Genomic DNA, 20,209 nt, shown 5'->3' with positions numbered 1-20,209 from the left:
CATCATCATCATCATCATGCGCACTCGAGTAATAATGATTCAGCATCACTTTCAATTCAATTTCTAATCCATTACAAAGTCGTGCACACCGCTAATGGCCAATTTTCCAATCGAATAGAAAATTCTTAAATAAAAAAAAAAACAAATGTTAAGCAGCTAACTAAAGCCCCACATCACAGGATGACTCGCTCTCGCTCCTCTTTCTCTCTCTCTCTCTCTCTCTTACTCTCTCTGTGTCATTATAACACACCGGAAATTACTTTTCTGGCTTACTAATTTCCAACATGGTTTTTGTTTAGACCTGACCAGGAAATGGATGGTCAGCAATCCCCTTGTTCCCGTTTAAATCCCAACAACAACACAAAACACAAAAGTTGACGAAGTTTTTTTGAACAATCCATTAAAATTGTCTCGTTAAAACATATTTACAGCACAGTAATAATGCAAGTTACAAAGTTGAATATTTTATGGACAATTTTAATATAAATTTTTCATTTTTTTTTTGTTGGAATTTGTTTGTTTGCAAACTAATTTGCAAATATCTGTGCCAAAAATACACAAAATATGACTCAAGGTGCAACTATAGCTCGTACATATTAAAAACTTATAAAAAGTTCTTGACCAGCTAACAAAAAACAAAGCGAACAAAAAATGGAAAAGTGAAAAGCTATTAGTCGATGAACTTTTGTGTTTGCAATGGCAAAAGGGAATTGAAAATTATGAGCTGGCAGCTGATTTGAATGGGAATTAAATGCAATATAGTTTTAGTTTTTTTCGAAGGTTGACTCATAGTTTCCCCAAACTAAAATTTTTAGATATGAGATGGCTACGTGCTCAAAAGAAGATTAATAAAAGTCGATATTATAAACTTAGAAAAGGCAGCTGGCAAATCTCAAAACGAATTTAATCAGTCGACTGCAACATATTGTAAATATAGAATTTGTTCTAATCAATCGCAGCAAATCATTATTTATTTATCTAGCTCAATAAATCAATAATTATAATATGTGTACTATATAGAGTACTGGCTTGTCTATAACATATCACATGTTGATGTCGTGGTAAATCAAACGCATATCAGGCAATTAGATTATTGGCTAATTCGCTTACAGCACTCAAGATATATCGCCAGATAAATACGCATATGTATATATATATATATATATGTGTGTGTGTGTATGTCATGTATTTGTAATGACAGTCGAGAGTTGGACATTCAATTTGCATGGCAATGAGCTGGCTTATTGAGTTATTCAGTTATTCGTTATTCGTTCTCTCGACTTTCTCGGCCCAACAACAAGAACAACAACAACAACAACAACATAGTTGAGGCTGCAGCCTAATTTCATTTGGGAGAAGGCAAATGTGACTGTGTGTGCTGCTGCTGCTGCTGATGTTGCTGCTGCTTCTTCGCACTTCTTCAAAGATGAAGTGACGTGTTGCACATGCCGCATGCCGCATGTGGCATGCCACCAAGTATAAATATAACAAGTGCCAAGTGAAATATGTACATAAATAAAATGAACACGCTGCGGAATGGTTGTCGACGGGACATGGACGCGCTGCTTCATGTTGATGCCACGACACGATGCATGGAAATCGAGTTGAAGTTGCACGTTGTTGCAACTTCAGCCAGGCAAAAGCTTTTGTCTGCTTTTTGGTACCGCGACTAATTGTTGTTGTTGTTGTTGTTGGTGTTGTAGGCGACAATGAAGCTGCCGCTGATGTTGCCACACACAGCTGTGGCAGGCGCTGCTTGTGATGTATTGAAGAGTTTTTGGCATTGCCGCGCTGACGTTGACAGGCCGAAGAAGGACCAAAAGCAAGCTCTATGTGTGAGTGTGTGTGTGTGTGTGACTTTTGTGCAACTACGAAAAGTGCAACAAACTTTGACAAAATAAAACAAAAATGTGCGCCCCAAAGGCAAAAGAGTGCCCAGCAAATGGCAACAGCAGGATGGCAAATGAGGGGGCGGGGGGGAGAGTAGGTTGCTGGTAGCGAGGGCGGCGGAGGCGTGGCGAGCAAATGAAGCGCCAGCAAGTGCGCCAAGTTCCAGGCAGCCAGCAACTTCAAATCGTCAAACACACACACACACACACACATGCACAGTCTGCTTGCACTGCTTGCATTGAAGCTACACACGTTGCAAAAAAGAGCGCGTGCGAGAGGCGAGTGCATTGAAATTGAAGCACTCTCATTATGCGGCTGCAGGCACAACAACAGTGTTGACACCACACACACACACACTCATACGCATAGCTATTTTTTCTTTTTGCAGACAAAATAAGCGTATAGCAAAGAGCGTTTATTGTTTGTGACGCTTGATTGAATTTTGAATTTAATCGCAATTCGCGTCGCTTTTCATTTTTGTTGCTAGAACGAACTATTAACAAAAAAAAAAAAAAAGAATCAGCAATGAAATGAAATCAAAAAAAAAAATTCTAGCTCCCACGAGCATTATGAAAGTGAGGCAAACAACCGAAAGCGATAAGCGGATTTGGCATGTGAGTGTGTGTGTGCATGTGTATATAATATTAACAATAATATTAATATTTAACACTTGCCGCATGCCAAAAATAAAACTAAAACATGCAAATAAGCTATCTAACTTGTTGGTTTAGCCTCAAATACCGCTAGATTTAGCTTTAAAATAGCCACGCTGCCAGCACAGCTGCAAGCAGCGGGAGCAAAAAGCAGTGCAAAGAAAAAAAAATGCGAAGCAGAAAAGCAAAAAAAAAAAAAAAGAAATAAAACCGCAACTGAAGACGACATCAACAACAATACAAACAACAACAACATCAGCAGCAGCAGCAGCAGCAATAATAATATTGGAGTAATGGCAAACTTGGTTAAAGCTTGTGTGTAAAGATGACGTTGCCTTGCTGCTCTAAGGCGAAGCACCCGCCTCTCCCCCTTTCACAATCATATCATTCGTTCAAAGCTTCTTTCTCGCTGCCCCCAATTATTATGATTATTTTTGATTTGTATTTGAATTAAAAGTAATATGTTAATGCTTATGGAGATTATTGGCTAATTAACGTTGACTGCTGGTTGCAAGTAAACAATAACAAATCAATTGATATACAAATAATATTTACTTACTCGTGCGGGTTGTTGGCTCATTAAAATTGTGACTTGTCCGCTGCTGGATTCCAATTCTTCTGGTTCTTCTGCTACTACTGCTTCTGCTTCTTCAATAACAATCGAACAGCGCCGGGCCGTGTGTTTTGTTGTTGCTTCTTTCTTTTTGCCTTTGCGTGGCTTTGCTTTTGCTTAGCTTTGTTGTCGTGTCAAAGGAGTCGTCGTCGACTTGATTGAGTTTTGGTCAAAGAAGAGTTGTCACTTGCACTTGTTGTTGTTGCTTTTTGGTAATTCTATTGATTACAAACACACGCATACGCACGCACGCACACACATGCTCAAACACACTGACGTGTATGCTTCACGCACTTATAAACAAATGCAGCACACGTATTTAATGTTTGCAAGTGTTGTTTGGCATTTACAAAAAAATAAAAATAAATAACCACAATGCACGTCCGACTTTTGGAGCCGCAAATAATCTACTGAATAAATACGCGAACTATCGGCATATTCGATAGCATGCCAAACGTGCACATTATCGGCCAGTTATCGACTACTTGTTAGCATCGTCAGCTGATTGACATGTGTTGCCAACTGGCAACCTTGTGCTGTTAAGCGTACATTTACTGTTGCCAGGTGGCAACGCTGCCCTATTGGCATACCTGTGTTAAGCGGCAACGCTGCTGGTTATGAACATTTCTTGCAGTAATTTATTACTGCATGACCACGCATTTGCATTTTCTTGTATTTTATAAGCGTTTATAAATAATTTTCACACATTGCGCGCTTTATTTGAAATCAGCTGTGTGCGGAAACTATTCGATAAGAGCACTAAAGTGAGAAGGCAGCAGCGCTGCCAGCTCTGTTGTTTGACATGGATTTTACTTCGCTGCGCACAGATGGCGCTACAGCGTTAGTTGTCTGTGTTGTCGACAGCTGGAGCTGCTGAGTTTTCAAATTGGCGGCTTGCTTTGAAATGCAAAACGTCAACGCGAAATAAATTATCTTATTCAAAGTGCAAAACAGCTTGCAAGTTTTCTTATCAGCCAAATGGCTTATTATCGTGTACTTTACCAAAATCACCAAAGACAATCGCACTAGTATACAAATATCGCTTAGCAGCCCTTATCAATTATGGGCAATAAACATTCCACAGACGTTTCCGTTCATTACAATTTATTTAATACTTGTACTGTGCCCATTCGAGGGCACCCACATTCATTTAATTTTATGGGCACCCAGCTAATCGATAAAACCACACCACAAAACACAACACATTCGACGAGTGCATTATGAGTCAGTTTTTACGTACGCACCAACACCTCGTAGAACTCCTGCTTCACTTCCTCCCCACCGAAGGGAATATAGATGCAGCCATGCGATGGATGTATCTTGCCCACCGTCACACTGTCACAGTAATGCGCCCGACCCACATACAATGTCTCGCCATCGCAATTGGGTCCCGATGCCACCGCATTGGGCACCACATTGCCATGGGATGCTTGAACCCATTCATAGCCAGCTCCGACGAGCACCTGGACATCGGTCACCTCATGCTCGGCCTGGGCATAGGCAGCATAGGCTGTGGCCTTGGCAGGCACCACTTTGGCGGGCAGCAGATCGCCATTGCGAAAGACGCGACCCACATAGATGGCATCCCCATTGGAATCGTGGCCACCGAGGACAGCGCCCGGGGGCAGATTGCCGGCGGTGGTGTCGATCCAACGTTCGGGCTGTGACAGCACTTCGTAGGCAAAGATCTTGACCTCATCGGAATCGTAGGGAATATAGAGGCAGCCATGCGATGGATGCACTTTGCCCACGGTTAAGCTGCCCGCATGATAGCCACGTCCCGCATACAGATATTCACCGTCGCAATTGCGACCCACTTTGACGGCACCGGGGGGAACGGCTCCGTGCTCGGCCGGCAGCCATTCATAGTTGTGGCCACTGAGCACCTCGTAGTTCTCGAGCTCAACCTCCTGACGCGCATACGCCACGTATGCCTTGCCCTTGTTCGGTATCACCTTGGCTGGCAGCATATCGTTGCAATAGAAGGCGCGTCCAATGTAAATCGTATCGCCATCCGAATCATGTCCGGCAACAACCGCATTTGGTGGTACGCTCCCATGGCTAAAGTGCCTCCAGCTGTGCTCTGTAGTGTGAGTTTAGAAGATGGAAGATAGATTGCGTATGTGTTCTCTGTAGTCTAAAGTCGGACTTGGCACGCATTCGCATTCGCATTTGCCGAGGCGCGTCACTCACCTGCCATTGTTGTTCGCTTGTGTTGTTTGATGTGAACTAACCGACTAAACGTCAACGCCAACAATGGCAACACCTTTAATGGCCATTCCGTGTTCCCGCATCGCTGATAAAAAGCTGCCTTCTCGCTCACCTTATCGTCGTCGTCAGGTCGACCGAGATAAGACCTTTTACACTTTACACTTTACAGCCTATAGCCATAGTCGCAGTTATAGTCAGAGTCACAGTTACAAACATTATTCAAGTCAATAAAAAAGTTTTGGGTGCAGCGAGAATTGACAATGTTAAATATTTTGAATGTATGGGAAATAACGGAACGGTTAGCACAACTCCATCGTTCTGCAAACTATTTTTTTTGTATTCATTCCTGATTCCTGAGAAGTTGATTGCGAACGGACAAAAATTATGAAAGTTACTTAGGTTATTTACAACAAGTAAGAAAGCTACAGTCGAGTGCACTCGACTGTGAGATACCCGCTACCCATTTTGAATAAAAGAAATATATTTTTCGGTATTTTCTCAAAATATACCAAAAATACTGCAAAAATACTAAAAAATATACCGAATGGTATATTTGGTATATAGACATAGTACCGTATTCAAAATATACCATAGACGGCACAATATACCAGATTGTCAGCCAAAGCAACTAAGACCCCCAGTAAGTAGGCGTTTTTGCCCATACAAACGTATTTCTTTAATAACTTCGACAATTTTTATCTGATCGCAAGCAAATTTTCAGGAATCATAAATACTATAGTTATTATTGTATATACCAAAATTCGGAACTCTAGCTTTAAAATTACGCTTGTTATTCGATTTTTTTGATTTGCGGGGGCGGAAGTGGGCGTGGCAAAAATTTGAAACAAACTTGATCTGCGTGCAAACATAACAAATGCTGTCGAAAAAAATTATAGCTCTATCTCATATAGTCTCTGAGATCTAGGTGTTCATACGGACAGACGGACAGACGGACAGACGGACGGACGGACAGACGGACATAGCTATATCGTCTTGGCTGTTGACGCTGATCAAGAATATATATACTTTATAGGGTCGGAGATGCCTCCTTCTACCTGTTACATACATTTCCTGCCGGCACAAAGTTATAATACCCTTCTACCCTATGGGTAGCGGGTATAAAAAGGTATCTTCGTTGCTTTGACTGACATTCTGGTATATTTTGACCTCTATGGTATATTTTGAATGTATGTAGTATACATACCAAATATGTCGGCATATTTTAATATATTTGCCATATATTATTAGGTATATTTTAAGAATTATACCGCACTGTTTTTCTTTAATTCAAAATGGTTAGAGTGTATCTCTCTGTTTATTTTGTACAGGAAAAAGCCAATTTTTTTTCTAATTAAATAAAATTAAAAAAGAAAAAATAAAACTCATTTATTAAAATAGTTGAAACAACTTATACTTAAATAATAAAAATATAAGTGATAAAAGCCTGTTCTATAGAATTTAATTCTCTATAACCGAATGGGCGTTGAATTATCGTAAAATTTTTAAAATTATTGTTACTTCTATCTATGAGTTTTCCTTTAGAATTTATTCTTAATTAAATTAAATTATAAAAAAATTAATTTATTAAAAGAGTTTAAGAATGTTTTACTTAAATTATAAAAATAAAAATTGTAAAAATCTGTTCTTTTATTTAATTGTCTCTAACTGAATGCTCATTGAATTATTGATGAATTGTATTAAAGTATGGTTACCTCAACCTAAGAGTTTGTCTTCAGAATCTATTAATTATATTATTCATATTAATTATATGTCATACGTTCCTCACACGAAAATAAGGAACAAAACTTTACACCTTCAATGTCTGTAGAAGTTGCTGCGCAAAAAGTGCAGCATACTTCTAGGTGCTTAATTTTATTGAAACTAATAAAATTTAAGCAAATCAAATCTAAGTGACTTTAGTTCTGGTTGCAATTTATGGATTTTTTTAAAGCTTAATATTTGATTGTAGTATTTTTTTTATTTGAAAAAAGTCATTACTCAGATTTAAAAAGCACAGTCAAAGTTTATATTTTCATTTAAAATGAGACTTTTAGTTTAAACAATTATTTAATATTTTTACATTGTATTTGAATAAGTTTTATACGCCGACTTGATAAGCAACAGTAACGCTTAAATTTTCTCTAAAGATAAGACATTAATTTTAAAAAATTCTTTCTGAAAATTTGTTATATTTAATAGCTCATTGAAAAACTACTATTTATGTTAATTTAATATTGAATTAATTTAATTTAAAATCGTCGTCAAAATTAATAAAGAAATGTCATAACCAAACAACCTAATAATATTAATTATGCAATTTACTTATTGTTTAAATAGACAGATTGTAAATAAAAATAAAGAGAAAAAAATGCTTTATTATTTTTTAAAATGTATTTACCTTTAACTAGACTGAGTATTAATCGAGAAAAGCTTTTTAAATCGTGCTAAATGCTTTCGGGTGCTTAACATGCTATTACCATAAAATACATACTTGTATTTTTACTTATTTTTAGCCTTGGAGGTATTTGTTAAGCTCACCACGTTTAATGCGAAGCATTAGGTAACCGAAAATCCAATTGGGAAAGCTATGTTGATCCTTTATTTGTTTGCCGCATTTTGCCTGTGTTTGTTTCTTCAATCCACGTTCCTTTTTTTACGCACTCCACTTATTTAGTGGCTGCTGCGTTTACGTTTCTTCTTGTTTTCACGCTTTTTTTACGGCTGTTGCCATCCATTGATTTTCCACTGTGTTTTCTTTTGCGTTTTTCCACTTTTGCACAGTTGTTGCTGCTGCTGCTGTTTTGTTGTTTTGTTCAGTTGCTGCTTTTGTTTGCGATTTCGACAATTTACAACTATTTTCGTGCAGTTTGCAAGGATGTGCGGGGGAAGGATGCACTCTGCACGTTCAATAGCTGCACCTGCGCACTGTGGTACGCAGTCAATTTGTTTGCAATCAAAGTTTAGATGGAGTTACATTCATAACAAAACATTGATTAAGAGTTTAAATTCAGTTTGTACTAAATGAATTTTAATTTGCTGTTTAAAATATTTAGGCATAACAGTTAGTAATCAGTTAGAAATTGTATCGTTATTGATGAAACTAATAATATAAGGTGACACATTAATAATAAAATAATAAATGTCTATTTTTGAAATATTGGCCAACTAATTTATTATTTCGTATAAATAATAACAAAATAAATATGAAAGAATGTTAAAATGGGAATAAGTAAGAAATGGAATAAATAAGTAAAAGATATTCGCTACCGATTTTGAATAGAAGCAAAATAATGTGGTAATATTCTTAAATATATAAAATTAATATACCACAAAATACTGAAATATACCAAAGTCTACGTTTTTGGTATATTAATAGAGTGCTATATATCAGATTGTCAGCCGAAGCTACTGAGACCCGTAGTAAGTAGGTGTGTTTGCCTATACAAAAGTATTTCTTAAAAAATCTTACATTTTTTATCTGATCCAAATTTTCTATTATATGTACCATAAATTGACTTTATCGACAAGTGCTGTCGAAATATTGTATTTTTATCTCTTATTTTCTTTGAGATCTAGGTGTTGATATGGACGGACGGACAGAGAGACAGACGGACATGGCTTTATCGTCTCGGCTGTTGACGCTGATCATGAATATATGCACTTTATGGGGTCGGAGAAGCCTTCTTCTGTTTGTCACATACATTTCCAGCAGGCTCAATGATATAATACCCTTCTATCCTATGGCTAGCGGGTATAACAACTGAATTAGTGTATATAGTATATATGATTATTACAATATTGGAAAAGTCTTAATCAAAAACAGAAAATATATATATAAGTTGTATTTTACTAATATTTGAAGTTTGACTTAGTTAATACATCATACATATTAATTGTTGTAAGATATTTTTATTTTTCATATTCATTGGATATGGAAGATTTCTAAATTTGCATTCAGCATAAATGCCAAAATATAATAATGTTATACGCTTGAAGGAGGTAAAAGCTTTGTATGTTAAACTAAGCAAATCCGTTGCATATTTAATAAATGCCCCACTGTAAATGTAAGTGTGTGTGTGTATGTTAGTGAGATGATAGTCGCTTGTATGTAGTTGGGGCTACCTGTAACGCTTTTCCGCTCTCAATACGCATCCGTCGACTGCTTGCTGGACCCGCAGCAACAACAGCAGCAGGACCGCGAACAGGAGGCGCAGGAGCAACACGCCAACGTCGACGTCTACGTCTACGTCGACATCGACGTCGAGGCCAGTTGAGTCGTGGTTTTTGCTTTGGCCACACAATGCGGCAGTTTGGGAGTCGCGGTCTGACGCGGTCTCTTTCGGTCCCTCGGTCTCTTTCGGTCATTTACTTTGGTGCACCGACCAACCGACAACTGCGTAACTCTCAGCAATAGAGTTGGGGAAAGGATGGAGTGGAAGGTGAGGGAGAGGGGAAGGGAGCAGGGAAGGGGGAGAACCAATTGTTGTTGTTCTGGGGAAATGCTGCTCGAGAGCTGGTCACTCACATTGGCCTGTGGTTGCGTCAGCTGTACGGCGTATCTGCTAATGGATGCAGAACCTGCAGCCACAGCTGCAAAACAAACAACAAAAACAACAGCAACAACAATGAAAACAACAGCAACAACAACGACAACAACAACACTTTAGTCAAGCAACAAAATGTGCAGCATTCAGACGAATTAATGATGCGTACTCCGGAGTCAGCGCCACACTTAAAGATGCCTCCATTGACCAGGTTTTAAAGCAGTCGCATTGGCTGCTGCCATTGATGGGTGAGGAGAGAGAGGAGGTGGAGCAGGAAGAGGGAGAACGGGAGGGGGAAGGAAAGCTATTAACTGCCAGTCAGCTGTTAATGCGTAATTACGCCTCAGCCAAGCCAGCTGCTGCTTAAAGCCAAACTCCAATGCGCTTTCAATTCGCGCTGCGGTTTTATTTCCACAATTTGTGGCACGAAAAGCAACCTTTGTGATTCTCTGAAACTTTTCCCTGCGATGCTGACTTCTGGATTCAAAACATTTCGCTAATTAGTGATAATGAAAGTCAGTCATGATTACAAGTTTGGTAATTCAGGTAATCTATCTATATCTATATCTATATCTATATCTATATCTATATCTATATCTATATCTATATCTATATCTATATCTATATCTATATCTATATCTATATCTATATCTATATCTATATCTATATCTATATCTATATCTATATCTATATCTATATCTATATCTATATCTATATCTATATCTATATCTATATCTATATCTATATCTATATCTATATCTATATCTATATCTATATCTATATCTATATCTATATCTATATCTATATCTATATCTATATCTATATCTATATCTATATCTATATCTATATCTATATCTATATCTATATCTATATATATATCTATATCTATATCTATATCTATATCTATATCTATATCTATATCTATATCTATATCTATATCTATATCTATATCTATATCTATATCTATATCTATATCTATATATCTATATCTATATCTATATCTATATCTATATCTATATCTATATCTATATCTATATCTATATCTATATCTATATCTATATCTATATCTATATCTATATCTATATCTATATCTATATCTATATCTATATCTATATCTATATCTATATCTATATCTATATCTATATCTATATCTATATCTATATCTATATCTATATCTATATCTATATCTATATCTATATCTATATCTATATCTATATCTATATCTATATCTATATCTATATCTATATCTATATCTATATCTATATCTATATCTATATCTATATCTATATCTATATCTATATCTATATCTATATCTATATCTATATCTATATCTATATCTATATCTATATCTATATCTATATCTATATCTATATCTATATCTATATCTATATCTATATCTATATCTATATCTATATATCTATATCTATATCTATATCTATATCTATATCTATATCTATATCTATATCTATATCTATATCTATATCTATATCTATATCTATATCTATATCTATATCTATATCTATATCTATATCTATATCTATATCTATATCTATATCAATATCAATATCTATATCTATATCTATATCTATATCTATATCTATCTTATAATTTTCTCATTTCTTTGAATATTTCGCTAAACGCTTTCACTGATTCCCTGAGGACGGAAATAAGGAAGGGAATCGACTCGAGGCGTGGCTGGAAATGGCAAGGAAATCGTCCTGTCGCCAACTGTTGAGCAACTGTGGCAATTTCAACTGAGTTTCGAGGGCATCCTGTCAAAATTGCTTATTGCAGAAGTTGTCATCATCGCTGCATTCCTTCCCGCTTGTTTCTCAACATCATCACTATCATCACCATCCTCATCATCATCATCATCGTCGCCTTCGCCTTCGTCGTCGTCGTCGTCGACGTCATCATCATGATTGTTGTCGTTTCCGCTTGACTCGAACTTGGCATTGCGATTGCAGCTTGATTTCCATTTGCCGTTCGCAAATTGAGAGCATTGGGAAAATGTTTTTCCTGTTGCATTTTCGGCATGCCAAAATTCAACTAGTAGTTGTCTTGGGTAATATGAGAATTTTTGTTTGCATTCGTGAAATTTTGAACGTGAACATGAACTCGTGAACGGGAATGCTGCAAATGCGGGAGTACAAATTAGGAAGTTCAATTAATGAAATGAAATTGCAGTGTAAAGCCAACTGCAGCGTGAAAGGAAAAGAGAAAGAGCAAGACACAGAATGGGAAAGAGAGAGAGAGAGAGAGAAAGGGAAAAGTTGCTTGAGACATTAACGAATATTTGAATATTCTTAGATTGCTCCATTGCTGCTTATGGCAGAAGTTTCAATTGCTTGCAAGTGCACATGGCAAATTTCAAGGGGGAAAAATTATTGTATTTTCTAAAATTATAATTTCAAAAAGAACTTTACTTCAAAAAGTCGAAAGCAAAAGCTCAAAGTAATGAAATAGAAATATTTGTGTTAACTCATGAAATAACTTGCAATTCAAATAATTAATTAAGCATACGACGTGTAGGTCGATGGCAACATGAAATTAAATGAAATATTGTGTAATTGAGAAACCTTTTAAACTGTTTCAGTTGATGTGTTAAAATATGTCACAAAAGATATTGCTGGCACTTAAAATAATTAATTAAGCATACGTCGTGTGTGCCAATAGATACTTTGAGTGTGTAAAGCTAAAGACTGGTTAAAAAAAGAAAATAGAAATTGCAACTGCGGTTCAATACATATAATTAATTAAGCATACGCTGCGTATGCCAATAAAAACTTGTTGACTTTCTTTTATAGATTAAATATTTACTTTATTCTGTAAAATGTGAGTGAAAAAAAAATACAAAAAAAGGGAAGATAATGTAATTGCTTTTAGACCAACTCTGGCTCAACTGGCATCCACGATTCAAAGTCCGACTTTGGCGGCGAGTCGCTAATGTCCGCCTTGACGGTGTAGTTGCTCTGATTGATGCTGTAGTGCACATTGAGATAGAGCTCCTTGCGGAAGGGCAGGGCAAAGTATCCTTGCTGCTTGATGGCATCCTTCTCGTTGCGATGATAGAGAACGACAGCGTTGCTGAGCACCAAACGCAGCTCACTCGACCCATCCGCATTCCGTCTGACATTCTGTTTGACGATCTTGATTAGGTGCGTTTCAGGTTCGCGAACTTGCGGCAACGATGGCAACGACAACAACGGTTCACAGCGGCAGCTAAGCTTCTGGGTGAGCGGACAGCTTTGGCTGCCAGTTGCTCCTGCTGCTCCTCCTGGCTTCTGTCCTCCCAGATTGGCCAGGTTACCGATTTGACCCAAACTGCCAAGATTACCCAGATTGCCCAAGGCGCCCAGTTGACCCAAGTTGCCCAGATTGAGGCCACCGACTGTGGTGCCGAGGCCACCCAGCATATTGGACAGACTCTGGAGCGGCAGACTGGTCAAAATGGGACCGACCAGCGGCAGATTCTGTGCAAAGGCGGGCAGAAAACCGGGCTGCTGTTGCACGGGTGCCACGACAGCAATCGGTTGCAGTGGTTGCACTGGTTGCAAGCTTGGCAGTGGCGCCACAGGCAGCAGCGGTTGCACTGGCTCCACTGGCGGATTTGCATTGAAATTGTCATAGTAGACGGGTATCTGTGTGTTGTGTTGTATTTGAAAATCAGTTAACTCAATTCGTTCCCCAAAATGCGCTCTCAACTGCTCTTCACTTACCAATTGTCGCTTGGGACGTTGCTCCGGCTTCACAGTTGTCGTTGTTGTTGTCTTTGGCATCGTTGTTGTTGGTGTTGTTGGTGTTGGTATCTTGTCGGCAACTTCAACTGCAGCTGCCACGCAGATGAGCAGAATAAAACCCAGATAGTCTCGCATCTTTGCTCGCTGTTTGCTCTGTGTTCTGTGTTGCTCTGTTCAAAATTTCCAGCTCTTTTATATGCTTATCTTCCACTTTTTAGCCAGCTTTAATCGCCCCAGCACTTCGAGTTCTTTAATGTGCACAGGAACCTGTTATCAGTTTGCCAATATTTTAATACTTTATCGATACTCGCATTGAATTGCCGCGAATGTGGGTCAAATCACTGGGCGCAGCTTCAGAATGATTCTCTGTTGAAAAGTTTAAAGTAATTTCGTATTTTATTTCAGGAAGCGTCTTACTTTTGTGGCGCTTTATTAATAAATGAATTTGGAGGGAGAAGTTAATCCAAATTTAGGTTATATTTATTTAATTATAATTCTATAGCATTTCTATTATTGCAATAAAAAGCTGTAAAAAATTATTAATAAAAGTAAGCATGATTTGAGACCTTGTTTTGGCAGAAGTTGAGCAAAAGGTTTGAAACATTGATTTTAACATTAAATGAGAAACTATTTTGAGTCAAACTCTCTTAAAAACAATATTTAATTAACTTTATTATTAGCTATCGTTGTTAGAAATTAAAACAAGTAAGAAAGCAGGTGATACCAAATTTCAATATAAGCTACATTCTAAAAAAATATACCGAATTACTATACTGAAAAGTACCAAAATACTCCGAAGTCGGTATTTGGTATATTGAAATAGTATAATGTTCAGAATATATCATAAAGTACAAAGTAGAACTAAATATAAAATATACCAAAATATAGCAGATTGTCAGCACTAACGTTTTTTTTTATATGTATTTACATACATACATATGTAATTCTCAACAACTTTTCTTCTGATCGCAATAATATTCTCAGGAATCATAAAAATGTTATAAAATATAAAAGATTAAGTCATTATGATTTGGGTGTATTTTCAAATATATTCTCAACTTTTCATGGACCTTTCCAGAAAAAATTGAATAGTGTTTATTAAAATGCTATAAAAATGGTCTTACCATTAATGAATTTAAAAAATATTGAAGTTAAGTCGATTACAGACAGAATATTATACATTGTAAATTGAATATTATAAATTGTAAATTTTTTGTAAGATATAAAAAAAGTGCATCTCAATTTGTTACTGAGAAATTACACAATTTTGCTAAGCTATTAATAAAAGACAAATAAATTTTAGATTCAAAAGTTGTCTCTCCATATATGTAATAGTCTTTTAATTAAAAATATGCAAGATTTTTAGTAGCAAACGTTTCTCACTTGGAAATTAGTCATGCATATATGCAAATCTGCTCTATGGGGGAATTATGAAATTCCAGAAAATGGATTTCTGGGCAGAATGTAATAGACATGAATGAATGAATGCATCAGGGCGAATGGGAAACTTAGTTAAAAATATGTATGCCATATGATGTTGATGATGATGTTAAAGCTGTGTTGAAGAAATTGTTAAAACAAGACTCAGTCGTCTGTCTGGCAAATTTGGAGTGAAATTAAATTTCAATCAAATTGAAATATGTAAATGGAATTAAGTGCTCACTGATTTTGGATTTTGCAGCTTTGCTTCCTTTGAGGCTGTCCAGCAGCTGTGACAAATCGCCAGCAGTCACATGATTAAAGTCCTTTTCCCCCTCTCTTTCTCTCTCTCTCTCACGATTTGGAAAAGCGAGCAAATTAGATTAGGCAAAATCATGTGGCACACAGACCAAAAGAGAACAGGACGCAGGACGCAGAAGGTCCTTGCCACCTTGTCGCCTGGCCACCTTGTTTAGCAAGCGTTCGTCTGGCTTTCAGGAATCCAGGAATCCAGGAATTGGTGGCGCACATTTCTTTTTTTTTTTTTTTGTGGATGAGAATTTCAATTTGTTGTGCTTTAAAGTTCTATGTGCTATGGACGATTAGCAGCCATGCTGTGATGTCTAGAGGGGGCATGGACTATGGGGAGGGTGTGCAGGGGTGTGGAGCTTGCCGATTGGCACTCGGGTGTTTTGCTGGAGAATTCCAACGGGAACCTGGGCGTAACTTTGTTGTTGTTTTTGGTTTGTTTGACAGTTTGTTGGCGATGGCCGGGGGAAGGGGGAGTTTTGGTGGACATTCGATGTTGTTCTTGTTCTTGTTGCTGTTGCTGTCGCTGTCGGTGCTGCCGCTGCCGCTGTTGCTGGACTCATAAATCAAATAAGTTTTGACAAATTGCACATTAAAGTCGCATATTGTGTAATGTTCTTGTTGAAAATGAAATTGCCATGCACACAAATATTATGCAAAACGACGTGATGTCGCTGTCCTTGAAACTGCAGACTGCCAGAAAACTAATCCAAACATTTGCCTTGATTTATGACTTTGTATTGTGCGCAAATATTAATCAAGCACAAATTCTGTTAACTTTGCTTAAAACAAAAAAGTATTGCATCTATTTTCGGCAATTAAAAATGGCGGCTGCTGCTGATGCTGCTTCTTCTTCTAGCTGCAGGCATTCACTGTGTTACTTTTGCCCAGTTTTGGAGTTGCCACATTGTCTAAATCACAATAGCTAGTGACGTCACAAGTGCAATTATTTCAAGTTCCCCTGTGTGTGTGTGTGTGTCTGTGCTTGTGTGCGTCTACCGAAAACCGGCACAAAAGTAAAGTTTAAAAATACTTTTCAACATAAAATATATTTTATGGTTACTCACAACAGAACAGCAACAAACTGCAATAATAACAACAACAACAATAACCATAATAACAAAAGCTAAACGAAGCAGCAGCAGCAGCAGCAGCAGCACCAGCGATAGCGACAGCGACAGCGACAGCGCAGCAGCCACGTCAACAGCAACGCTTCGTTAATGGTTGTTGTCGACTCTCTGCCTCTGCCTCTGCCTTTGTCTCTGCTGCTGTCGACGTCGCTGGACTCAATGCAGCTGCGACGCAGCGCGACGTTAGTTGAGCTCGCTGTCCAGCATGAAAATCTTATTATAAATGATGCTGTTCATATAACCGAAAGAATGGCGAAGGAAGAAGAAGAAGACGAAGCAAACTGTAGTTAAACAAACAGCGTGCAAGTGCGAAAGAGAGAAAAAACGTGCTTGCGCTTTGAAGATCACTCAGATAAATGACAGTTAACCCAACGAGAATTTTGCGGTTAGCCGTTGGATGGAGAGGGGGAAGCAGTCATGTTGTCCCTAAGAATTGCTCAGCATGACTGGCAAATTATTAAATTGATTACCTTTTAGCTGTAGGTACAAATGGCGCACTTCTTAACAGTGCTTAGTATGGGTGAATACATTTTTTTTAGCTGCTTACACGTATAAACCATAAATAACAGAAACAAAAAACTTTTATAATGCACCTTAAGCTCAACGAGCTAATTTACTTCCATAACTAATATATCTGCATGGTGAATTTCCCAACAAGTGATGAAACACAACAAGCTAATTTGTCCATTAACGAAAGCTCAAAACTTTGCACTCACACATACATACTCACAAACAAGCTTGCATGCATTTGTGTAAGCGTGTGTGTGTGAATGCGTGAATCCTACGCTGTCTGTTGCCATCTCGCTCGTGCATTCGGCATGTGTATTTTATTGCTGTTCTTGCATTTAGCACATAACGGGAACGTTTAAAAGTGCCCAAAATATACAAATTCTGCTGTCTCTGTCGCAGTTGACGTCGCTGCCGCTGCTGCTGGCAGCAACAACAACTGGCAGCGCTTTGCATTCTGGGTATAAATACAAAGCTGCAGCGAACAGCGAACAGCGAGAACAGCGTGGAGAAGGCGAGCGTAAAGAGAAATCAAAGCCCAAGTCCAATTCGAAGAGAGAGTCCCCAACGCAATTCCAAGAGCTGAGAAAATGGCATCAAGCATGTGGCAACAGCAGCTGACACTAATCCTGCTGCTCGGCGTGATTTGTGCTCGCTGCACGGCAGCACCGTTGGCTGATGATGGGGATGAGGATGAGGATGAGCTGCTGCTGGTGATGACGACCACCGAAAAGCAGCATCGCATTGACTGTAAATTGGCTCTGGATGCAACAATGGACTCGTTAGAGCAACAGCAACTGCTCGAGGCGATGGGCTGCAGTCGCACTAATAAGCCAGCAACAACAACAACAACAACAACAACAACAGATGTGGAGCAGGATGAGGAGCAGACAGTGTCGCCAAGTGTGCTGAGACACTCGAGGCCTGGTGGCAGCAGTCAGCCTCTCTATGAATTACAATTGGTTGTTTGGCCAGCTGGCGTTGATGGCAACGGCGACGATGGCATTGTGCCAGTAGTGGTAACGACACCCAGGACAACTCGTGCCACAACAACAACACCTACAACAACATCGACAACAACAACCGCATCGCCAATGACAACGACAACGACAACGACACCTTCTGTTGGTGTCCCTTTGTATGAGGATCAATTGGTCGTATTTCCGCAAATGGATTTTCAAGAGGAAAATTTTGATTATTTCTTTGATGAGTCCAGCTCGACGACCACAAAACGACCCACGAGCAGCAGCAGCAGCAACGCAGCAACCTCATCAAAGCCAGTTTATGTGCTGGAAAACTTTCGCAAGCAGCATCCCAATGGCACCGAGGAGCATAAGTAAAATGTGACCAACCAACAGCCGCAAGACTCTAGATTTAATATCTTTTGCGTTTTTCTGTTTCTGTTCTCCAAGGTTGGTGCTGAGCAATGGCTTGGTCAACTATATGAAGCACTATCCCAAGCAGGTGGACGATAAAGTGATCAATGTGCAGGAGGGATACAGTTCGTTGCCAGTTGCTGGAGTGCAGCCACAGATCCAGACCCTTCACTATATAGCCGATGAGCATGGTTATAACATCCACAAAAGTAAGTTCTCACTCGCTCCCCATCGTCGTCAGCATAATCATTATTATTCTTCTTCTCCGACACAGTTGAGCGCAGTCCTTTGCCATTGCTGTTGTCCCAACGAGCGCTTCCTAAAGCCACAGAAGCACCAACAGCCACGACATCCACGATGTGAGAGCGCTGCAAGCAGCATGTGCTGGCGTGCCACAGTGACACAGTGCCACATGCCACATGCCACATGCAGCATGCCATAATGCAGTCATCCTCTTGCCATACTTAAATGAATTCTTTTTTTTTTTTTGGTATTTATTTCAATTTTTTTGGAACGAAATATTGTAGTCATAATTATAAAATAAATAAATGGAATTTTTTAATATATATCACATTCGTTTTTATTATTATAATTAAAGTGGGAGCATCTTTAATTTCCAATTGAATCAAATTACATGTACAATTTGTTTAAGAAGTTTTCTTTTCAAGAATTTTTCGTTAACTTCACCTAAGAAATTAACTTCATATATGTATGTATGTAATTTTAAAACTGCATCAATTACGCTTCTAACTAATATATAAATTAATTCAATTATTTAAAATTTTTTAAATAAAATGCATATGTGAAGATGAAGATTGGCTTTTCTTACTACATTTTCTTACAAATAATATTGTGTTTAAAATTATTTTTAATATTTCAAAATACACATTTATTTAAAAAATTTTCCGTATATATATCCGAATTCTTTTTCTTTAAAATTAAAACTTTATTTCTTATGTTGTTGTTGTTAGCTCATTAAGTAGAGATTTCGCTCATTATTGTGCTGTGGATGTGATCGTTAGTCTTGGGTTTAAACTCTAGTCGGTTTGTGTAAAAAAATGGGTAAATAATATTAAAAAAATAAAATAACATTTACTTTAAATGTGTAAAAAATATTTATAAAAAACACGAAATTTTTTTTTTTGTTTTGTTTTTTTTTTTTATCAATTTAAATTTTACAACGTTTGATCTTCATTTAATATTTTCCTTCCTGGATTTTTAAGATTTATCCATACTTGAAACAAAAATATAAACTTGAGTTTGAAGATTAAGCACTTTAGAATTTTCGTAAATTTAAGATCTTGATTTAAGAATACACTTTATTGGTTCAATTGTGACATCATATAATCTTGATTCAAGACTCTTTATTTCATCAGTTTTTTTTTGTTGTGTGCAATATTAAGGAATTACATTATTTATACAAATTTTTAGTTGATTTTTTTTGTTTACAAAATAAGTATATAAAAATGGTGTATACTTTAGCGTTAAAGTATCTGTAAATGATTGACATCAGAGTTTCTTAATATTACTTTAAGAAATAAGAATAAAAATGTCTTTAATAATTTCAAGTAAAATGTCAAATCTATCCATTGTTTATTATAAATATTGCGAGATGTATTTCGATAAATGAAATTTCGTAAATATCATATAATAATTCGTGTATTGTTACGATACTTTAGAAGTACGATTCCTCATCTTACTATGTATAAAGTTAAATGATATTTCGATAGACAGTGAAAAAGCTATCACAATAAAGTGAGGATTAAAATTGAGAGATATTCTGTTTTATGATATGTTGAAGTTAAGATGCCATTTAA

At 37.3% G+C, this 20,209-nt stretch overlaps 3 protein-coding genes across 3 annotated transcripts; 1 reads left to right on the top strand and 2 right to left on the bottom strand.

Moving 5' to 3' along the window:
* Nucleotides 1-4,227: 4,227 nt before the first annotated feature.
* On the bottom strand, nt 4,228-5,599 carry LOC117577931 (uncharacterized). The gene is made up of 2 exons (XM_034262934.2): nt 5,350-5,599; nt 4,228-5,239 (listed from the first exon to the last, which is right to left on the bottom strand). Exons 1-2 carry the CDS (start codon nt 5,354-5,356, stop codon nt 4,389-4,391), a joined length of 858 nt encoding a protein of 285 aa, XP_034118825.1. The 5' UTR covers nt 5,357-5,599; the 3' UTR covers nt 4,228-4,388.
* Nucleotides 5,600-12,744: 7,145 nt separating this feature from the next.
* On the bottom strand, nt 12,745-13,816 carry LOC117567815 (uncharacterized). Its single transcript, XM_052008793.1, has 2 exons — nt 13,631-13,816; nt 12,745-13,552 (listed from the first exon to the last, which is right to left on the bottom strand). Exons 1-2 carry the CDS (start codon nt 13,784-13,786, stop codon nt 12,794-12,796), a joined length of 915 nt encoding a protein of 304 aa, XP_051864753.1. The 5' UTR covers nt 13,787-13,816; the 3' UTR covers nt 12,745-12,793.
* A 3,688-nt stretch (nt 13,817-17,504) lies between these two features.
* LOC117574292 (serine proteinase stubble) lies at nt 17,505-18,960 on the top strand. Its single transcript, XM_034258090.2, has 3 exons — nt 17,505-18,352; nt 18,429-18,601; nt 18,667-18,960. The coding sequence occupies exons 1-3, from the start codon at nt 17,607-17,609 to the stop codon at nt 18,753-18,755; spliced, it is 1,008 nt and encodes a 335-aa protein (XP_034113981.1). The 5' UTR covers nt 17,505-17,606; the 3' UTR covers nt 18,756-18,960.
* Nucleotides 18,961-20,209: the final 1,249 nt, after the last annotated feature.

This window comes from Drosophila albomicans, chromosome X (genome assembly GCF_009650485.2).
Source record: "Drosophila albomicans strain 15112-1751.03 chromosome X, ASM965048v2, whole genome shotgun sequence".
NCBI lineage: Eukaryota > Metazoa > Arthropoda > Insecta > Diptera > Drosophilidae > Drosophila > Drosophila albomicans.
This window is presented reverse-complemented; position numbering and strand designations above follow the sequence as displayed.